Here is a 23,959-nt window from a genome sequence, read left to right on the forward strand (position 1 = left end):
CACTCCAGAGTCTGAGCAGTTACTTCAATTTAGGCCTACACTTGTCTGGACTCTTAAGGTGTACCTGGCTCTTCATTTCTAAAATTAAAGTTTGTATTATTTTCTGTTCTACCCACTCAGCAATTTCCTCAAATAATAGGCTTAAGCTATTTGTTAGTGAAAGCCCGGTCTTAAACTGTGAGCTATTTATGTATTTCCTTTACAACACTTGCCATGAATTATAATTATATAGTTGTTTAGTATTCTATACTACCCTCTAAGTCTAAACACAGCATTTAATATATGCCTAATGACTAGTGAAGAGTTAAAACAAAAAAAAAAACTTGCAGGAAACCAAACATAATCCGTATCCTCCCCTCATTTAAAAAAAAAAAATGTAGTGCTATTAATACCAAAGCCCCTTTGGTTCAACGTTCTTTCATCTTATTAAGAATTAGAATGCTTTCAGGTATTTTTGCTTCACATCTGGTAAAGCACAACTCCACTTAAATTTATTTTCCTCTTTTTCAACAGCTATTTTTTCTTATTAACAAAGTCAACAGTAAAGCAATTCTAATAAAAAGTTAAGAGCTATAAATGTGTCAGGCCTTTTTAGAACACAAAGGTTTGTTTCAGAAAACTCAATATTTATAGTAATGAAAATAACTGCTGATCTAAAAACACAGACAGCCCCAAACCCAAACGACAGAGCAGCTACTGGAGGGGATTCACTAAGTGAAAGATGACTGAGTCATTGTGGGACTTCCTATGGAGCTGTGGTAGCTGACCTTTAACCTAATGATGTGAATCTGCTCAAACTTTGTTATCCCTTCAAGAGCAGGACCCCTACTATCACCACTCTAGATGTCTGTGAGAATTAGGGTGAAGGAGAATTCTACAGTTATCACAACCATAGAGAAAAAAAAATGAGTTGAAGGAACAGCAAAGACGGATGCCTAGTTGACTCACATTTTGATTTACAGAATCATCAGGTAAAAACTACAGGTAATAAAAGTTTAATACCAATATTCCACCACAAAGCTGAAAATTAATTTCTCACTGAAATACCTACTCCCTTTCCCCATAATCAATAATGTTATGGATTTGTCCCACCTGCAGGCAGCTTCTTGTACTCTCTTGTTGCTGTCCAGGATTCGCTTTAGCAATTCTGTCATTAATGGCTTCAGGTACGTATCGGGGGGCTGGCTGACTACCCAATGTGCATAGCGGCTAAGAGTCCAGCACGTTATGGAACGCACAAGAGCCTTTTTATCAGAGAGGCACTGAATAAGGTGAGGAATGAGCTCAGGCAGGTATGGAATCATGCCTTGCATACAACCTGGAAAAAAAAGTAACAAATCTCTCACAAAATGCTAAGATTCAGTTAAAACAAAATTATTTCAGTTGAATACTAAACTGATAAATATAGCCATGAAAAATATTCAGATCAAAAAAATAGAAAACATATTTATATTATCTCCACTGCAATAAATATTCTCTAATAAATAATCTGTTCCAAAATTTAAAAAAAGAAATGAAAGCTAAGTGCTCCTAAGTATCTTCTAGTAGGGTTAGGAAAGCTCATTTTACTTCTGCCAAACAAATTACGGCTTTCAGAAGTGCCTACAAAATAATTCAACTTCTTGTATATACAGGCCCATCTCCAAGACACAGTAACCCTTTATGGAGGTTGATGCGACTCTCCTACCATGTTTCTTACACTTACCAAAGGAGAAAATTATTTTTCTAGACTGATGCTTCTGACATCAGTCTTCTCATTGTGTTCCCTTTAACAGAAGCTTTTGTAAAATATCTCGGTGGGGTTAGAAGTAAGCCTACGGCTGTTTAATAATAGTTAACTGGTTCAAGGTAAAAACTTATCCTAAGGTGGATTTTGTTTTGTTAATTGCATTCTTTTACTGTGAGTGAGGCTGAGCATCTTTTCATGTGTTTAAGGGCTATTTGTCTTTCCATTTTTGTTAGTTATCTGTAATATCATTTGCTAATGCTGCTACTTAGGTATCTTTTTTCCCAGTTCATTCCTTTTATTTTTTAATTTTTTAAAATTTAAATTCAATTAATTAACATACAATGTATTATTAGTTTCAGAGGTACAGGTCAGTGATTCATCAGTCTTATATAATATCTGGTGCTCATTACATCACATGCCCTCCTTCATGTCCATCATTCAGTGACCCTATCCTCCCACCTCCCCTCCAGCAACCCTGTTTGTTTCCCATGATTAAGATCATAGGACTTATGGTTTGTCTCCCTCTCTGATTTTGCTAAGACGGTTTTTGGATTTAAACATCTTTTTAAAGGTTAATGTAGATCATAGTGTCATCTATTCCACATAAGCAACAAAAGAGAGCAAAAAAGTATGTGAATTCCAAATTGAATCGTCTTTGCTTGTTAGAATAACATTTCTTAAAGTGGTCCCTCTGCATTTGGGCCTATTAAGGACTTCACAGTTCAGTTTTGACTTAGACTTACCTTCAGCAATTGCTCCTAAAACCAAGATGCCGGATTCTTTAACAACCCATTCATGATGAAAAAGTAATTCTTTCAAAAGGGGCAAAATGTGTGGCAAAAGCTCATCACGATACACATTTGCAAGAACATCTAGGGCAGCAGCAGAACATTTTCCTAAAGAAATATTTAATTCAAAGGTATTAAACTCTATTATCATTAACGCTACTATCGTATTTGTTATATGTACATCTTATTTATACATCTAGTTTCAAAGAATTCAATTAAATAGGAGGCAGTCTGTCTCTATCAACAAGAAATATTTTATGACCAAGAATTAGCAAACTAATGATGAAGATATTCTATTGTGTACATGACTGCTAACTAGGATTCTTTTATCTATACAGAAAAATCAAAACAAATACTGTTCCACCCAGTTTAATGCTTCTGGGATGTAATGCCCACTTCTACAAACAGGCAGTAAAATGTGTACATTTATTATTTCTACTTAACATTTTTAGTGGTACATCATTCAGAATTAAATACATAATGACTTGGCAGGAGGGTAGGCAAGTAAATCTCACCAAGTCACCAGCACGCGAAACATAAAATAAAAAACATTCCTTCTAGATAAAGGAACTATTAGCCATGGAACTATGTATCAATTCAGATTTCATTTAATGTATAATTAAGAAAACAAAAACTTAGAACAAAAATGTAATATAAAAAATTTGCCCCAGTGGGATTAGGCATACTAAATACTTTATCACAAATCATTAAACAATATTAAAATCCTTTTACAAAAAAGGCTGTTAAATTGGCTAGAAGTAAGACCTTACTCATCAGTAAGGGTCTTAGTTATACTCTATGGTAGATCCATACAAATGAGTACTATGCTACCATGAAAGACAAAGAAATCCTTATGTACTGATACAGAATGAGTTAGTTATACCATAAATGGAAAAGAAACAAGAGTACATTTAATCTCATTTCACTGCTGGGAAGTCAACCTCTTCAAAAAAAAAAAAAAACAAAACAAAAAACACACACCAAAACAAAACCACAAAACCCCTTATCTATATATATATATATAGATAGATACATACATACATATAACACACACACACACACACACTTTTTGGCATGTGCATAGAAAAACTTCTGGAAGGATATAAAAATGGGTGGGATGTTAAGAGGAAGTAGTTCCCTCCCCCAATTCAATATACATTATTGCTTTTGTAAAGTTACCTATATTATAATCTTCATCCATCCTGCCTCCAGCCTAAAAGTAGGGATATACTACGAGGAGGTGTAGTAGCCCCCCACTGTGCAGTTTTGCTTTCCATGGTTTCGGTTACCTTCGGTTAAGCGCAATCTGGAAGCAGATGCTCTTCCTTCTGATGTATCATCAGAAGGTTAAGAGTAGTCTAACACTACATCATAATGCCTATTTCAGTCACACCCCCATCTCATCATGTAGACATTTTATCATCCCATATCATCACAAGAAGGGTGAATGCAGCACAGTAAGAAATTCTGAGAGACATCACATAATGTTTATTATGGTATATTGCTATAATTGCTCTACTTTATCATTAATTATTATTGTTAATCTCTCATGGTACCTAATTTATACATTAAACTTTATCATAGGTATGTATGTGTTAGAAGAAACAGTACTTACAGTGTTTGGTACTATCTGTGATTTTAGGCACCCACGGGGTGAGGGGGGTGGTATCTTAGAACATATCCCCCTGCAGATAACAGGGGCTACTGCAATATGATAGCAGTTTAGATCTTGGGCTCTCTTGCTGTGGGAGATTTGGGTTCCAAAATTAAGTGTGCCATTAGTACTAGCCATGTTAATTAACCAACTTCAGGTAGATTTCTCTTTCTGCAGTTTCCTTACCAACCTAAGGCTGTTGTAAAGATTAAATGGGATATGCATTCCAAGTCTTTGCCTTAGTGCTTGGGCATACTGGGCACTCTAAGAACTGTTACAGGAAACTATATGGGCAAGAAGAATTAACATTATTTAACCAAGTGAATTACAGTCTGGGCTGATGATTCATGTCTTTCCCTGCTTCATCAATTACTACAAATCGCAACACTGAATTGCCAGCAGTGGTTCTTAACTAGGGGCAATTTTGTTTCCCAGGGGACAATGGGCAATGTCTGGAGACACTGCTGGTTGTCACATCTGTGTGTGCTGGGTGCTGCTCAACGTCCTACAATGTACATGACAGCCACCACAACAAAAAATTATGTGGCAAAACGGCAACAGCGCTGAGTTTGAGAAATCCTGAATTAGAGCAGTGAAGCTTTAAAAAGCAGCACACCAACAAGAACAAAACACAGGTGTCTCGGTCCCTCATCTCATTCGACTGTAGCCCAGAATGCCAGTTCAACAGATGATACGGATTTGCAGCCAAGGCTGAAAACTAAGAAGAGATCTGAAAACACTTCTTTTGTAAGTTTGAGTACGACAAAACAATTTATCCTATTTTAGATTGATCCTTGATGATCAACTAACACTCATGCAAATTATCATGAAAAATAAGTTTATGTTAAGAAAACAGGAAAAGCTTGCAGCCAATGTTTCTATTTCATAATGTCAAATGTACAGCCTTTTGAGAAATGGCAGTTTGAGGTAAGAAGTCTTTAAGAAATAGAATGAACATTAGATATAAGAACACGTACACCAGGAAACGCAAACCGAAACCACAATAAGATATCACATCTACTGAAATGGCCATAATATAAAGGGTAACAAAAGTTGGCAAGCATATGGAGAAACTGGAACCCTAAAGACAATGATGGTAAGAAAGTAAATGGTGGGGCCACTTTGGAAAATAGCCTAGTAGTTCCTCAAAAGGTTAAACGAAGAGTTATCAGATGACCAGTAATCGCACTCCTGTATCTCCAAAAGAAGTGAAACATACATCCCCACACAAACTTTACATAAATGTTCATTGCATCATTACAACAGCTAAAGGGGAGAAATAAAATGTCCATCAACTGATGAATGAATAACATGTGGTATATCCATACAATGGATTATTTTCCCACATTATAAAGAGATGAAGTATTGACACATACCAGAACATGGACAAATACTGAAAACATGCTAAGTGAAAGAACAGTCATGAAGGACCACAGATTGTATGACTCCATTTATAGGCAATGTCCAGAACAGGCAGATCCGGAGAGAAAGCAGAGAGACTGGTAGGTGCTTTGGGCTGGGGGACTGGAAGAAAATGGGGAGTGACCGCTAATAAGAACAGGGTTTCTTCTTGGGGTGATGAAAACGCTCCAAAATTTACTGTGGTGATGGTTGCATAACTCTGAGAGTATATGAAAAACCACTGAATTGTACTCTTCCATGAGGGCATTGTACAATATATGAATTGTTCTCAATAAAGTTGCTACCAAAGCAGGTAACTGTATTTTTCCTTTTGACTTACTTAGATTCCAGTCAGAAATTGTATCATCATCATCAATTTCATCGTCGTCATCATCTTCCTCTTCAATTCCATCTTCATCATGCTGCTGAGCCACTGTCCTCGACCGATGAAAACGGGGCCTTATATCCTGTTCACTATCAGGAATTGTTTCATCTTCTTCAACATCACCCTGTTTTGTTTTTTTTTTTAAAGAAAAATGTTGATGATATTCAAATATCATTATAAGCTAATAATAGGTTCATGAATAAAAGAATCAGAATATTGAGAGATGATGCCATGTACATGGTTTTGAAGTATACCTCTTTATTAAAAACCACTCCCGTCTGCAGAAAATAATTCTTTACTGAGGGGAGGAAAAAAACTATCATATAACACATCTTAGGTTCAGGGCCTTTTAACTGCATTACACTGTCTCCCATCAGCTGGTATAATCCAGAGTACCTTAAATCAACAGGAAATTTATGCTAACTCTACCAGTGTCACCATCTGGTTCCAATGAAGTTAGAGTACATTACCACCAAAATTCACTGCTGGCTTCTATCTTTGAACTCTGTACTATATAACACATAAGAAGAAACATACTTACACAGGGTCTATTTTAAATAAATATGCTATTAGTCAAATTCAAAGATTCTCTAAAGTCAATAAAAAACAACCTTGCCTATTCATCAGAAAACAGTTTCCTTACCTTAAGTAGGATAATATCTATATCTGAGTACTTCATGCCATTCACTAATACAGGAATCAATCTATAAAGAAATAAATTTATGAAACAAAGATCTAAAAATAGCGTACGAATTATTAAGAAGTCTTATTGACCTTACATATACTAGAAATACCGAAGAGACAACCACCACTGCTAATCTGGTTTTAGAGCATATTCTGTGATGTCTGTCCTTCTCAAATGATGAGTATTCCTAATACATATCTCCCAAGCCCTGTACATACTCATGCATGGGATCTACTGGATGGAATCTTAAAACATAAGGTAGCTTGTCAATAGTGGTTAGACACAGAACTAGTAACACAAAATTTAGTAATTTCTCCCCTACGAATTTATCCTGAACATCTTTACAAAACACTCCCAATTTTTAAACTTAAGTTTCTTGATGAAGTAACAAAACTGGAAACAATCTAAATGTCTGTCATTTAGGGCTTGGTTAAAAATAAAGTTAAAAATGAAAACCACGTAAAACACATTTAGCACGCTTCCAATGGAGTTAAAAATAATGAGATTACCCATGTAATTACTTGTATAAATAGACTATCTAGGAAGGAGATACAAAAGACACTGATATTTTTGGAGAGGGAACCGAATAGGCTAAAAAGGGGTAAAATTAATCATTTACTTTATTTCTAAATAGTGTGACATTTTTACAATTAGCCTACATTCAGTATTTGTACTCCTTTTAATAAAAGAGACGACAGTGTTTAAGATGTAAAATAGGGGCGCCTGGGTGGCACAGCGGTTAAGCGTCTGCCTTCGGCTCAGGGCGTGATCCCGGCATTATGGGATCAAGCCCCACATCAGGCTCCTCCGCTATGAGCCTGCTTCTTCCTCTCCCACTCCCCCTGCTTGTGTTCCCTCTCTCGCTGGCTGTCTCTATCTCTGTCGAATAAATAAATAAAATCTTTAAAAAATAAAAAATAAAAATAAAATGTAAAATATATTAAGTCTAAAGTAATTTATTCAAAAGAAATAATGCAAAAATGTAAAAAACAGCTCTACCAATAAGGTTATTTTAGCCTTCAATAAAGTTAGGAAATTTTAGTTTCTTAAGAAATCAAGAACTTAAATTTCCAATAAGAAAATGCTTAAATCAGGATATCATATCTAATCTGAAGCATTAATATAATCATTAAAACAGAACCAAGATATCTGTAAACATAGAATCCCAGGTATCCTGTAATAGTTGGGAAAAAAAAATTTACCAGAACACCTAAGAAAAGGTCAAAATACTAACTACAGTTCCTTTTGTAGCTTTGAGAATTTTAAGCTTTGACTGTTTCCTTAAGTTTTGATGATTTCCTTTCTCACTGGCCCATCACACGCTTAAGAGTCTACTGAGGATAAAAGGTTTTGAGAAAACTTGGGAAACATTTAGAAAGTCCAGTTTTTAGTGGCACCTGGGGGGCTCAGTCAGTTAGCATTCAACTCTTGATTTAGGCTCATGTCGTCATCTCAGAGTCAGCAGATCAAGCCCCAACTAGACGTCCAGCCTCAGCACTCAACGGTGAGTCTGCTTGGGATTCTTTCTCTCCCATGCATCTGCACCCACCCCCCGAACCCCCACCCCCTGCTGGCACATTCTCTTTCTCTCTCAAAATAAATAAATAAACAAAATCTTAAAAAAAAAAAGAAAAAGTCCACAGTTCCCTGCTTCTGAACTCTACCTTTAATTGTTCTGGGTGCCTTGGGAAATGTGAACAGCCAAAAGAAATTCATACTCATGACTACCAGCTGTGGGCTTGTTAATAAGCACTTACCTTACAACTCAGTGAGAAAGGTATTAACAATCTCCATTTTACAGATGAGTCAACCAAGGCTCAGAGGTTACATTATTTCCACAAGGTCGTTAATTTTAAGTAAATGGGAGAGTCAGAATTCAAAACCAGTTTGGCTTGACTCCAAAAATAATTTTCTTTCCCCACACCAGATGTAAGAAACTCTCACTCTCTACATTCATGTGTTAGGCCTTTGTAGAGGCCTTACTTCAAAGAGTTAAACCCTTTAATGTCAATTAAATAAATATGTGCAAAACCAATTCTTAGTACAACTCTACCATCTTAACTAAAGGAATAGTAAATAGGGAAAAGCAGTGCGATTTAAAATTCCTTAGATAGATATAAAAAATGTGGGACAGCCACACTTTCACATTGAAATTAATAGTAATTTAACAGTATAGCTAATGTAACATAACTATATCAAATTTATAATAAATAAAGCCCTATTTTATAAGCTACAGGCATTTTGCAGCAGAGTCAGATCCATTTCAATCATCAACAATTAAATCATTTACCACCTCTGTCAGTAATCTGGGGGAAATAGTGAGGACAGATGGCTGACTATAAAACTTGCAGTTAACATGAGGTAAAGAAAAGAAGTAAAGCAGTGAGCCCTGTCTATTCTTTTTAAGATGAAGAAAATTACAAAGTTATGTAAAATGAAGAGGGAGAAAGTTCAAAGACAGAATTTATCTATTTGATGGAGTGAGGTCCCTGAAGACAAAACTATGCTATCCAAGAGCATCAACTGAAATACTGGTTAGGTAGAAGACAACTCACATGAAAATCTATTCTTGAGTTTTGGGGCAAGATGGTCACTTATCTTCCCTATAAAGCGGAAGTGCTCAGAATGAAAGAAGAGAATTCAGATGAACAATAAAGGTTTGAATAGCTGCTCTAGTGAATGAAAGATAAAAAGTGATCTGGAACAAGAAAAACTGGCAGCATGAAGGGTCCACTTGACACTGAAAACCATGGATTTCTAAAGCCATCAATTTCCTGGTGGTGGAAATTTTCCCAACAGCGTAAGATAAGCGGCAAAGATAGTTTATTAGTCCAGAGCAGGGAAGATGCAGGGTAATTGGAGGTTTGTGGTCAGTAGAGTTGATTTGTGGATCAATGTCATCTGTGCCAGAGAAAGAAAGAAAGAAAGAAAGAAAAGATGTGCAGGAAATAAGGGACCGACAAAGCTGGGTAAGAAAATGAAGTTGGCAAGTGAGATACCGGAATTAACTGAAACCATGTAGCAATATGGCATGTGTCAGATGAATTCCAATCTTGTATGGCAGATCACTGTTTTTAGGTCTATTAAGGAGCTTTCTCCTGAAGCTTCATGTAGCCAATGAAAAAAGAGAATTTTTTCCCCTTTGTTTTTAAAATTAAGTTCTATGCCCAACATGGGGCTTGAACTCATGATCCTTAGACCAAGAGTCGCATGTTCTACCAACTGAGCCAGGTAGGTGCCCTAATAAAAAGAGAATTTTTTTTGAAGATTTTATTTTTATTTATTTGAGAGAGAGCAAGAGAGCTATCACAGAGCGGCAGGGAGAGGGAGAAGCAGATCTCCTCGTTGAGCAGAGCCCAATGTGGGGCTCGATCGCAGGACCCTGCAATCGTGACCTGAGCCGAAAGTAGATGCTTAACCAACTAAGCCACTCAGGCATCCCCAAAAAAATTTATTTGAGAAAGAATGTGAGTGAGCATGCATGTGGTGGGGGGAGGGGCTGAGAGAGACGGAGAAGCAGACTCCCTGCTGAGCGGGGAGGCTGACACAGGGCTCATTTCCAGGGTCCCAGGATCATGACTTGAGCCAAAGGCAGTTGTCTAATCAACTGAGCCACCAGGGTGCCCCTGAAAATGTCCTCATTTTAATGTTCTTCCATGAGGCTGTATTACTTTGTTTTCAAAACAAGGTAAGCATTACTTCTAAAAGGAAATGATTTTAACATATGTATCAAATCATTATGTTGTACACCTAAAACCAATACAATGTTTTATGTCAATTATATCTCAATGAAATTGGAAAAAAAATTTTTTTAAAAACCTGATTTAACAGCATTGAGTTAAAAATAGGCTTAATAATAGGCTAACCAAAAATTGGATGGCATCACAACTACTAGAAAACCAGTTTTGAGGAGAAAAAAACCCCATCAGAGTCTACAAATTGAAATGATTAAAGAAAAAAAAAAAAAAAAAGAAAAAAGAAAAAAAGAACTGTGCCACGAATTATCCAAAATTAAGACTATGATTTAGAATAAACCATCTGCAATAAAAAAAAAAATCTCAAAAAACAATTGCTTCCTAAAAAATCTCTTTAGTTATAACCTACAGTTATGCCAAGTAAAATTAAGTCTGACTTCTTTAGAACTTCATTCCCTGATGGTAGAATGCAATATAAAAATGTAAAAATAAGGGATCACTGTTAAATTTAAGAACAAGGTAGCACTCAAAAGAAAGAACACTTACTTGGGAAGATGCCTTACGAGTACATCTTTGCATATGGGTTGCTCAGCCAAAGTGAGCCAGAATTCACAGGCTTCTAAAGCCACATTTTCATCTTGATCTTGCGTCCTCTGTAGCATGTACTTAAAACAAAGCAGCATTAATATTAATCAGTTTAAATCATAATACTAAAAGAAACCTAAGCCTTTTCCAACAAGTTAAAGGTCCTATGCTATCACCTTGAACTTTACAGTGATTCTCAACCTTGGCTTTGGATTTTTAAGAAAGTTTCCAACTCAATTCTAAAATGCAGCCAAACTTAAAGAACCACCGCTTTAGAATGCTGCCTAATGAAAAGTGTTCAAACTATGATCTGCTTCTGTTATAGGTGTGTTTTCTTTTATGAAACCACTGAGATTTTAAACATGTATTAATAATTAAACAGTTTTCTTAGAAACATCAAAATAAAAAACTCCATTATACCTTTCATTAAAAAATGAAAAATCTTTTTTATAACATAACTACTCCACCTGTCTCTTGCATATATTTTCACACATGTAAAGTGATATATACATATTATACAATTACAAAACTTAATTTTTTATATTTGGAAGGAAGTAGGGACATTTCTTAGAGCAACTATAATTTGCAGTCTCCAACGTGCCAAGCCAAATTCACTCTTAATTTTAGGAACATCTGATCTGAAATTTATCCAAAGGCACAGTGTCTATCCCTCTTTAAAAAACCTTTATGCGCAAAAACAAAATAAATATAAATCAGAGGTACTCATTATGATTTTCCAATGTACCTGGGCCTGGAAATGGGGTCAAGTGTTGGATGAAGCCTTTGTACATATCCTCTTCCAGACTGAAACATCTCACATGGCAAAATGTGGCAACACAAGAGTTGTGATAGGCCAACCCCTACTACATTCCACACCATGTCCTACTACCATGCTGAGTACTGCTGAATAACTGTAGCATTACAAATTAGGCTTCCCACCTGTGACACGGCCCCAGCAAATGACAAAATAACTTTAACTTTCCAGTTAGCTCCAACTTTCACTAAACCTTCAACCAACTGGATTGATTCTTCTAAGCACTTCAGAGAGAACAGGTTCATCACGGAAAATGTCACTTATTCCCATCTAATGCTGTTACTTATCTTTACCTCTACAACTATCTTTCCTTATGTTTTAGAAAAGGAGTTGCTGTACACTACAGATGCTAGCCTTTTTCTAACACGTCTTAGACCCCCATCCTTTAAAAAAAGATCTTCCCTCTCCACACCATATAAATCTCTGGAGGTGAAAAGGAGGATCTAAATAATGTATTATTTAATACAATTGGAAAGCTATATACTACTCATTTACAACTGTATCCAGTAATATTACGAAAATTAGGTGGTACAGTTTGCTGTTAGCAGGATTGAGTACTGCCCAAACAAGTTATTTTGTTGTAATAATAATTTTATTCTTGTTATTATGTATTACTTTCTTTAAATATGGTTAACCTATGATCATGAATTTCCTAGTAAAATTATTTTAATTGTACAGGGATTGAAAGAATCTTGTAAAATCTAAATGGTTTGCTGGAACTAACTATAACAATTACATATTTTCTACTCAGAAATTTCACTTTTACCATAAAGTGTATCAGATCATCTTTACCAGTAATGGGTGGAAAACAAACACTTAACTTTAATTCCAAACCCCAATGACACAAGAATGTGCCACGTAATCTACCACGGTTCTAGTGATCACTTACCCTAACACATATCTAGCGAACACAAATAATTTAAATATTTCTTAGTAATTCTTGTTAAAAGCTATTTATTCCTTTAAATAACTTTCCTCCTCTATAAACATCTTAAATCTCACTAAAGAAAAGTAACCATAAAGAGAACTTATAATTTCAAGACAATCATGAACTGTTTTTCATAGTTCACTGCCAACAAATGTGTTAAATTTAACATTATACATTTTGTTCCCAAGATCTTTCTTGGGCGAAAAAGGAGGAGAGCACCTTTAGGTCACCTGTATTACCTCAACTATGTTATGCATGTGAGGAAGCAGGCGATCCATTCGAACTTCAAGCAACATCACAAGTGCCCGGCACACATTTTTCCGTACCTCTGGTTCTTCATCACCAGCCAATGCAAAGAGGTTCTATTGCATGAGAAACATTTTTTCTAGTTAAGCATTCTAATATATTAGAAAGGTTTATACATAATAAACAGTCATCTATAAGTTAGTAACATTTAAAGAAAGCAAGGTAAGGTACAAATAAAGACTAAATTAACTGGCCTGCAATATTGTTATAAAACAATTAATTAAATATAGGACAATAACTGCCAAAAACTATTATTTTGATAAATAATCTAAAGCCATTCTTTTAGAAAGAATAGGAATGGTTGTGTTTTAAGGTAATTTTTAGTTTTTGAGAATAAAACCATGTCATTAGGACATGGGGCATTCATCTAGCTCACCCAGAAGATGATAATCTTTACAATACAATTTGATTTTCCTTCAAAAGTACTGTGTGTCAAGAGATTTCTACCAGTACTGATTCTTAAGGTACTAACAGGTACAAGGTGTTTAAAAGCATCAATAATGGGGAAATGGATGCTGAGTTTCCAAAAACTAAACCCCAAACTGCTGTTGTTCACCAAGTCAACTACTGAGTAAACGGTAAAAGTAGCCATTGATCTTCAGCTGTTAACAAGTTTGTCACCAAAGTGAAGGGGGAAAAAAAAGCCTGAACAAACAACGAGACTGGTTAATCTTCAAGACATTATTATTAAATTTCACAGATAAAGGAGTTTAGAAGTTACCTAACTTGCTAGGCAGGGGGAATCTGAATATGGTTTTCATGGAATTTTAAGTCCACACTCCTCCACTATACCAACAAACCTCCGCTAGAAGAACAAGTTGACTTTTGTAGAGGTTGCAAAGAGGAGATGTGAGGAGAAAAAACAGTAAGCCTTTCCCCATCTCACTCCTGAGTTTTTCTTTATCTGCACACACACACACTTATTTAAAAGTAGTAAAAAGATCATTAAAAAAATAAGTAAAATCCAAAGTGTCCCACCATCTTTTCTCAAAAAATCACAGAAACATCTCCAAATTGCGGAACCTGAAATTTTATTATAAGGGGTAAGACAATGGAGAAATTCAAATATCAAATGTGACAGCATGTGAAGTACTGTTGTAAAATTTTAAAAACTTCACTTTCCACAAGTCCTGCCCCTGCATCTTTTGCTTTCCAAACTCTGTACTTCCTTTTTTAATCAGATTTATTTTATATACACTTGATACAGTCCTTCATTGAATTTCATGATGTCTTAAGTACAAATATCTGGCTTTGTCAAGGTATGTTTTAGCCACGTATGAGTAACGAACACACTTTTCATTCAGTATTGTCACACTCAGCAAACATCTGCCCTGGATGAAAACAATGATAATTACAGAAATAAATGGCCCACTTATTCATTTAACAAATGGTTTTCGAGGCCTACTATGTACCAGGCACCTCCTCTGGAGGTTTACTCCTCTTGGAGGACGGAGAACTGGTTTAATCTTTTAGGGTATCAAGGAGCAAAAAAGTGTTAACATGGTATTTAACACCAGCCGGAAATATTTTAAAAATGTTGGGTAATGTTCTTGCTCCACTTGCTGAGTATGGTCATGTGGAATTTTTGTTTTCAGAGAAAATTTTATTTCTTTTATTCTGAATTATATTTCTGTATAAGGCATTGGCCTATCTATCCCTGTTCCCTATTTAAGCTATGAAACACTAAGAGGAAATACTCTTAAAATTACTACTCCTAAAAACAGTAATAGCTGTAGCTAACATGGAGACTTGCTTATTCTGTAGCATGCACTGTTCCAATTTAGTTACGGCAAATACCTTTATAACGATCCAACAAGGTAGATCTATTATTGCCCTCATTTTACAGATGCTGAAACTGAAACCATCAGTTAAATAACATGCCCAAGGTTAGCAACTGTGGAGCTGAGCTTTGTTTGAACCCTGGCAGTCTTACTTCAGACTTTTAATATCATCCACTACCCTCTACACCAAAGTAGACTGAACACACTGTGAGGCATAAAATTTATTTATGTATCCCTAGCACCAAGCAGAGTGCCTGATTTACAGTGTGACTGAGTAAATATCCATTGAAGACTCATGTTTTAGTTTCACCTTTTAAATGGCTAGAGGATCCTCATGGCTACTACACCATTTCCCCCTTCCTTCTTTTAATTCCCCAACAAAAATACTAGCAGGATGGCTTCTAAAATTTTAAAGAATAACGGGAGGGGGGGGCGCCTGGGTGGCTCAGTTAGTTAAGCATTCAACTCTTGATTTTGGCTCAGGTCATCATCTCATGGGTATGAGATCAAGCACATGTTGGGCTCAGTGCTTGAGATTCTCTTTCTTCCTCCCCCCAACCCAGGCTCACTCTCTAAAAATAAATAAATTAATCTTAAAAAAAAAAAAAAAAACAGCTGGAAAGGAAACGACTATTTAACTTTCATTTAATGAAAATAAAAGTGAAGTGCTTAAGGAACTTTAACAACTTGTTCACAACTGCTGTTATCAAGTGGTAGTAGTTCTGAAAACAAGTTCTATTGCTTTGAGTTCGTGGCCAGAAAATTATGCTTGGCTTTCTGCTTTTATCAAAAAAGTAAAAGGGTCTTTCAGAAATGCTTGCTGAGATTTAAGAGTCAAATTTTTCCTGACACCTCTAATTCCATGACAGAAACCAATGTAAAATGAAGCACCAGCCTTTTACCAGTCTATGGCTTCAGATTCTTAATAAAGAGTAAGTTTAAGTTAATCTTAAATTTAGGATTAAGATTACTCAGACTCACCAGTGTTTCATGTTTCAAATACTGCAAATGAACTGGGAGACTCAGATCTATCTTTGGAATTTGAATAGTATATTCAAATAAAAAATTCCTAGTTAAGATATTAAAAACCCACAAACTATAATCAATGTTTACACCGTTAAGTAAAAAAATCAGTTTAATAGAGGAAAAATGCTTTTATTTTCAGTTAACAAAAATCACTGTATCCAATTTTAATACTATCACAAATACTTTAACATTTTCTAACTTTCCCAAAAGCAAAAGAGGGAGGGGGAGAGACAAATCTTACCTCAATAAAAGAATCAATGTGCAACATCAGCGCTTGAGTCCTACTGATGATAAACTGATTGACACATGCAACGGCATGAGACCTAGAAACAAAATTTAAAATTTAACACATGCTCATTATAGCTTTCTTCTAGTTACAGAAGACTGAGAACTATTCTTCCATAAAACAATTATGGTGTAAGTATAGCCATAAATGTGTTTGTACATACATATATATATGTGTGTATACACACACGCGGTGAAAAGAATGAGTTAAATTTCCTTGTATACTTAACTCAGAATATGAATGATAATTTTTTTTTTAAAGATTTTATTTATTTATTTGACAGAGATAGAGACAGCCAGCGAGAGAGGGAACACAAGCAGGGGGAGTGGGAGAGGAAGAAGCAGGCTCATAGCGGAGGAGCCTGATGTGGGGCTTGATCCCATAACACCGGGATCACGCCCTGAGCCAAAGGCAGACGCTTAACCGCTGTGCCACCCAGGCGCCCCCATGAATGATAATTTAAGTGAAAAACACAGGTTCCAGAGCATTACATTAGTACTTCTCTTAAAGTGTAAAGTGTCGGAAAGGACACGTGCACATTTTTAATAGTGGATACCTCTGAAGAGTGGGAAGATGAATGGAGGCATAATGGAAATTTATTTTATATACCTACAGATTTTAAAATAATGGCTATTTATTCCTTTTAAAACTAAAAATGAGGAAAAGTCTATAGTCTTTGTGTTCAGACATAGCCAATTCAACTCCACAGCAATTCCTAATGGCACTACCTTTAAAAATATACCCCTAAGCCAATCACTTCTTCCCTAGTCCAAACCATAATTTCCTATCAGGATTACTCCAACAGCTCCAACTGGTTTCCTGACTTCCACTATACCAAACCCCACTACAACTTTTTAGACACACATGAATAACATCACATTACTACCCTTGTGCAGATTGTTCCAAAAACACACAATCTGGGGCACCTGGGTGGCTCAGTCATTAAGCGTCTGCCTTCGGCTCAGGGCGTGATCCCAGCATTACAGGACGAGCCCCACATCAGGCTTCTTCGCTGGAAGCCTGTTTCTTCCTCTCCCACTCCCCCTGCTTGTGTTCCCTCTCTTGCTAGCTGTCTCTATCTCTGTCAAATAAATAAATAAAATCTTAAAAAAAAAAACCCACACAATCTACTTTTCCTACAAAAGATCAAATGGTAAGTATTATAAGACCTCTGTGGCAGCTCATCCCCCATCCCCCAAACACAACCTTTTAAAGTATAAAATCATTCTTAGCTCATGTTATGGGCTGAATTTGGCCCCATGGGTCAGTTTGCGGACTACTGGCCTAGACATTCCACTATAATGTGGTTACTCCTACTCTCCTAACTTCATTTCTTACTGGGCTACTAACTTTTCTTCTGTCACTGTAAAAGGCTTGTCCCTAACTCTAGGACCTTTATACTTGCTGTTCCCTGTCTTATATGTCCTTCTTCTTGACCTTTCAAAGATCTGCAACTTTACTTTGTTCAGGGTCTCTGCACAAATGTTACCTTTACAGAAAACCTTCTATGCTGTATTCTATATACAATATCTGTATTGTAATACCTGTATTGTAACCCCTTATTCTCATTATTTTTCCACAGTATTCATCATGAAATTATTTCGTTTGTCCTGTCTGCCTTTTCTGATAACCCAAGAGAAAAAGATGAAAGAAAAAGGTACTACGAACAGTCAATAAACCTATGACAAGATGTTCAACATGACTAATGACAGGAAAACCATCAAATTCATAATGAAAAACAATTTTATATCTATTTGGCAAAAATTAAAATACATGACAATACTAAATGCTATGCACTCAGAGAATCTTGTGCTTTGTTAACAGAAAGTATAAACTGATGCAACCACCCTGGAAAACTTCAGTGTTCTTTCCTTGTTATTTGCCTTATGTCCCAGAAATTACTCCCCAAAGATTTTACGTCTTCCTGGAGAAACTCTTGCAAATAGACAAACACTGACAAGCAAATAAATGCTTTCAGCAGCACTATCCACAACAGCAAATACCTGGAAGCCACCCAAACTCGGGGGGGAGGGGAGGGAGGAGTACAAACATGAATAAATTGTATAATCATCATGCCAAACAGTATACGGTAGTCAAAACAAATGAACCATAATGACAAAATATGGATGAATCTTAGAAACGTAATCTTAACTTTAAAAAGCCGCCAAGGATTAAATTCATATTTTTTATGAAGTTAAAAACAAAGACATACACATACAGACATGCATTTTACATATATATGCAATACATTTATTTTTTAGGGACGCCTGGGTGGCTCAGCTGGTTAACTGTCTGCCTTCGGCTCAGGTCACGATCCCAGGGATCAAGTCCTGCATCGGGCTCCCTGCTCAGTGGGGAGCCTACTGCTCCCCCTGCTTGTGGGCTCACGTACTCTTTCTCTGACAAATAAATAAAATCTTTAAAAAAAAATTATTTTTAACAATGCAAGGGAAGGAAAAAGTTGGGATTAGATGTGGGTTGTTGTCATCAAGACCTTAGCTTTTGTTTTAGATGGTAGATTTGAGTGATTATTAAAAATAACTAAAGAAAAAATGGAAGTGGGCCATGATGAGAACGTCATGAGCTAAAAATCATAACCCAACTTTGTGTACCTCTGGTATGATTTAAAAAATAAAATGGCTCTAATTTTTCAATTGCTTTGTCATGTGATAGATAAAACTACATTCCTTTGCCTCATTCTATAGTCTCAAAGTTCAATAGTTATTAAGATGGAAAAACATTTTTTAAGAGTACATAGGAATTATCAGTTAAGCTGTATAAATAAGGTATTAAATAATGCAGAATAAAATCCTATAAAGATGGAGTTTAGTGTATTGCTAAAATACACAGCAGATACATTTACCCAAATATACATTAAAATGAAGAAAAATGTTTAGTGGTATGTGGAACAGATTCTGAAATGAGTAATAATGAACATTCACTGAATAGAAACATTTCTGTATTACTGAACTCTACCTAGTTAAGTTTAAACAAATGATCAGCTACAAAAATGTATTAAAATTACAAAAAACTTTTACGTCTAGCAATGGTATACCAACTGCCAGGAATATGTTTTTTGTACTTTTCTTTTTTCTTTTACTTGCTAAGAAGCAGTCACAAAAAAGTGAGTTTCTTAGAAGTAACATATGCAAGTTACCACACTTTCTTTCATCACCTTAGATCAAAGATTAAAAGACGACTTCCTAGGGAACAGGAATACTATCTAGTTAACTATTTCGGGAAGAGTAACATTTTATTTTGAAAATGTTACTACTTACTTGCATGACACTACCATAAATGAGCATCGATTAAGTTTCCTCTCTGAGAACAACACTGCATTAAGTACCACTTAAGATGAAAACTAAAATTAAATCGAAATAAAAGAAAAAGAACTAAATACAGCATTTAGGCAGGAAGAAGATTCCTGATTACCCTCTGGTCACACTGTTCAAACCATAATCCTTTGAATACAGACTGGACTCTTGGAGTAAGCTCCAAAGAACATCTAAACTAACAGTTACAGCATGCATTTATGCATTCAAGTTCATGCTCTTGGATGGGTATCCTTAAAGAACCGCATCCAGAATCCTGCATACTACACTTTAAATAGTAATATGGTTTTTGAGCATTCTACATAAAAGCACGAAGCACTGACAACTAGAACAACAAAAATCAAAACAACTAACAATCAGAAGAGCAATGACTTTTCCACAGTAACAATAAACAAAAGACAAGTTAGATTAAAACATGTAACTGGAGAAGAGGGAAAAAAAGTATGGCAGTTTGGGGGAACTTCTGGTGTAGCTGCAGACAGGAGTCTTACACACTTAAACAGTGTGAAAGCATCATGATAATTATAGCTTGATTTAACAGCAGATGACAAATTAGTCAAAAGTTAATTTAATATTTAAATATAGTATTTCAACAACTATATGGTAGGCCCTGTTCAAGAAACTAGGGATATACGGGAAAACAAAGCAGGCCAAGGTTAACTTCTGGCCAAGTAGGCCCACTGATTTTAGAGCATACTCAAAAATCCTTCTACCTTCATGCTCAAAACGTTTTTAATTAGATGCAAAACTCTTAATCTAAAATGACTAAATAATCCAGATGTCCTATCGGATGAATTTGATACCTGTGCTTGGCAAGCTCCATAAATTAAAATAAAAACAACACAACCACCACAACCTCAAACACAATGAATTTCAGCCTTACACAAAGGACCTTAAAAGCATGCCTGTTAATCATTACAAATGTAATTAACCTTATAGAAGGTGGAGAACAATCCTGTGGAATAAAAATTTCATCAGAGAAAGTTAACATTTCATGGGTTTTGCCATTAAAGGAGTAAATTTCAACTACTGAAGTCCACCTTCATGGAACATCAGTATCTTTTGCCAATCACGAAAGTATTAGGTAACGCAAAATAAGAGAGTGGTCAGGCTTAGAGTTTATGAATTAATTCCATATTGGCTACATAGATACCTTATTTTTGGACTACTGTGCTTGAAAAACTGTAAAAATTTGGGGATCATGATGTTGAGAGGACGATCTAACACATCACTATCTAAAATCTCAGCAGAATCTTCACAGATCTTCTGAAGGGCGCCAAATGCTCCCTGTGAAAGACATTTACATTATTAGAATTAATTAAAAATGAAGCCATTTTAATAGCAAATTGAGGAATATTGACTAATTTGTATGAATTAATGTTCTCAGCCCACATAAAATACTGCCTCAAAATCCATAAACTTAGTCATCAATTTAAAGACAGAAATCAGTATGCCACTAAGTTATCTAAAATCTCAGTTTAAATATAATGGTACGTTTTTATCTTAGCGATACTCTGGTTGGCAGAGACTGCAATAAAAAAGCTAACTTCTTGCAAAATATTCCTGTTAATTTTAAGTCAGAAAGAAGTCGTAATATCATTTAAAAATTATTTATACATAAACCATTCACTGGATAATGGTGACAAAATCAGTTAAAAGGGCAGAAAATTCAAATTAGCAACTATTTCCCTATAACCATTTTTACACCGAAGGGGCTAACCTAAAGCAACCTACTAATTACCTCAAACATCTAATTTACTGCTTGTAATTCCACCAGCGGCAGAAACCTGGTGCTTATTTTCATGGTACAGTTAATTGAAGAATACTTTTCTCTTTAAAATGTGACTTATGTAGAAGCTCCATAATTTCATGATTACTGCAGTTTTAATTTTTTATTCTTGGTAAGTGCTTGTTTTTTAAAGTTATCATTGATCTCCTTTTGTTATTACCACTATACCAAAGCACAATTTAAATTTTAATCAACTCTTACTCAATGGTTGAATACTATTATTATTTTAGTTTATCTGTAATCTTAGTGTATTTCTAAGGCGTTATTGGGAAATGTATTTATGAGAAAGTAAGTTTTGTTTGTTTGTTTGTTTGTTTTTAGGGAGGGAGAAGTGTAACTTTAAAGACCTCTTTGCTCACTCCCCCTCTCTCCAGTCCCTCCTTTTCCCTCTTTCAGATCTGGCAACAAACTGCCAAGTCAAAAGACCACTTGAAATTTTCTGTTAGGTTATTCCTTTAAAGAGGCAAAATACCTAAAATGGTTTCCATTCAAAACAGATTTCTACACAAACTAGAGGCCTGGTAATGAAAGAGATACTTAAAAGTACTCATAAACAGTGAGAAATCCATAGACTCCCTTTCCCACATGGAAAGGTTGCTATTGATCAGTGGCAAACAGGAGATTATAATTACTACGTGATTAAAGCTAGATTACATATACTTTAGCCATGTCACAAATATAAGGCACAAAAGCAATTTAGAGAAGGCAAAAAAGTGCTCATGGTAGGTATATTTAAGCCTATCTTCGAAAAACACCACATTAATGGATTAACTGATTATAAATCCTTGTAGCAATTATAGTAAAGAGGCTTTATAACTTAATAGTCCTTATAGAAAACAGTAAGATAAATTGTCACTAATGTAAAATAAGAGGGTAACTTGAGGCTTTCAAGTTTTTGAAGTTGTACGTTTCAGGTAATTATTTTTTCCAAACGTTACAAATATACAACATGACAAGAAAAACAGAGAAGAAAATATAAGAAGCAAATTTCTTTACCTCACAAGTGTTGTAATCTTCAGAATCCAAGAGGCTACAGAGTTTTGGTAGGAGGTCAGGCCAATTCTGCAATTCTCCCTTGGAAGCTATGGTTGTAATCAAAATACCTTAAAAGAAAACACCTATCTTTAGGAAATCTGACTGCATTATGTCAGACACTGCCATGTGAATGCATACATGCACACACATTCATTTATACGACCCAAATCAGCCCAGGACCTCCAAACCACATAAATAATAACATTCACCAAGGACCCCCTTTTCACCACAACACATCTGTAGAAAAACCACAGCCTAAATTGAAGGTTTCTATCTTGTTTTCCAACACTTTACCCTTTTTTTGTACTTTTAACAATTATCTATATGAAAAGACTACAACTTGCTCTTTTCCAACAATAACAACAGTTCCACTCAATTAAAATTATGGTCAACCCTTGAACAATGTGGGGGGGGAGTTAGGGTGCTGGTCCCCCCAGTCGAAAATCGACACATAACTGCTAACTCTTTAAAACTTAATAGCCTACTGCTAAACGCAAGCCTCAATGACAACATAGTTGATTAACAAATTTTGTGTACTACATGTATTTTATACGGTTTTTACAATAAAGTAAGCTAGAGAAAGAAAATGTTATTAAAATCATAATGCAAATACATTTATTGTATCTCCTGAAAAATCAAGTCCGCATATAAGCAGACCCACGCAGTTCAAACCTGTATTATTCAAGGGTCAAACGTGTTCCTACTTTACAGAAATTGTACATAAGAGAGTAGAAAGAAAATAAAAACATTAGCAGTGCTTATCACTGGGTGATGAGTATGAGTCTGTTAGTTTTTAGCAAAAATACATAAAGCTAAAATCAACTCTCTGACCTAAGCTAGGATGGATCACAGCCACGGACCAAGGTAGGGAGAATGAAAGATGAGCCATCAATGGATAATAAATCCTGTGTGCAACAACCCCTCTGGTGTGGAAAGACCCACACACTCCTCCACCAGTTCCCACTTACAAGATCAAGGATAAATCACTGGCAAGGTGATCTTGGATCTTGGAGGGTCACATGCTCACTGATCATGTCACTATGACTAGATTGTTTCAACTGTGTTGTGTAGCTTAATTGTGATAGTGAATGCATTTGCGAATTATACAAACATGTAACAGAAAGGTTCTGTATTAAAACACACACCAGTAATAACACAAAGGTTTTGTGTTAATGTTTTCCTCTGCCTTAGCAAGTTTAACATGAGTAAGATAATATACTTTGTTTGATGATTATAGACCTTTTATTTTTTATTTTTTTTATTTTATTTTATTTTAATTTATTTATTTATTTATTTATTTTTTTTTTAAAGATTTTATTTATTTATTCGACAGAGATAGAGACAGCCAGCGAGAGAGGGAACACAAGCAGGGGAAGTGGGAGAGGAAGAAGCAGGCTCATAGCAGAAGAGCCTGATGTGGGGCTCGATCCCAGATCGCCGGGATCACGCCCTGAGCCGAAGGCAGACGCTTAACCGCTGTGCCACCCAGGCGCCCCTGATTATAGACCTTTTAGTACCATAATTAAGATCTGTATAAACTCTGACAGTAGGTAAATTACATGTACTCTAAACTTCAAAATACTAATTTGTAGAAGTGGAAAAAAAAAAGAGAAAGTGTTCTCTTGTTATTTTGAGAATTCAGTGAGATATGCAAACAAAATGCCGGCCCGGTGGCATATAGTAAATGATCAATGATTATTACTAAACAGCAAATTCTATTTGTTTGTGTGCATAAATTGT

General features: G+C 35.5%; 1 protein-coding gene across 1 annotated transcript in view; it reads right to left on the reverse strand.

Moving 5' to 3' along the window:
* TNPO1 (transportin 1) overlaps window positions 1-23,959 on the reverse strand; it is a 55,524-nt gene that overhangs the window by 22,462 nt on the left and 9,103 nt on the right. The window contains exons 5-13 of the mRNA XM_008691310.2: window positions 22,181-22,287; window positions 20,549-20,682; window positions 16,019-16,100; window positions 12,904-13,026; window positions 10,884-11,002; window positions 6,601-6,661; window positions 5,913-6,081; window positions 2,473-2,625; window positions 1,093-1,318 (exon numbers count right to left, since the gene is read on the reverse strand). Coding sequence (XP_008689532.1) covers window positions 1,093-1,318; window positions 2,473-2,625; window positions 5,913-6,081; window positions 6,601-6,661; window positions 10,884-11,002; window positions 12,904-13,026; window positions 16,019-16,100; window positions 20,549-20,682; window positions 22,181-22,287 — 1,174 coding nt within the window. The remainder of the gene's footprint in view (window positions 1-1,092; window positions 1,319-2,472; window positions 2,626-5,912; window positions 6,082-6,600; window positions 6,662-10,883; window positions 11,003-12,903; window positions 13,027-16,018; window positions 16,101-20,548; window positions 20,683-22,180; window positions 22,288-23,959) is intronic.

This window comes from Ursus maritimus, unplaced genomic scaffold (genome assembly GCF_017311325.1).
Source record: "Ursus maritimus isolate PB19 unplaced genomic scaffold, ASM1731132v1 scaffold_5, whole genome shotgun sequence".
Taxonomy (NCBI): Eukaryota; Metazoa; Chordata; class Mammalia; order Carnivora; family Ursidae; genus Ursus; species Ursus maritimus.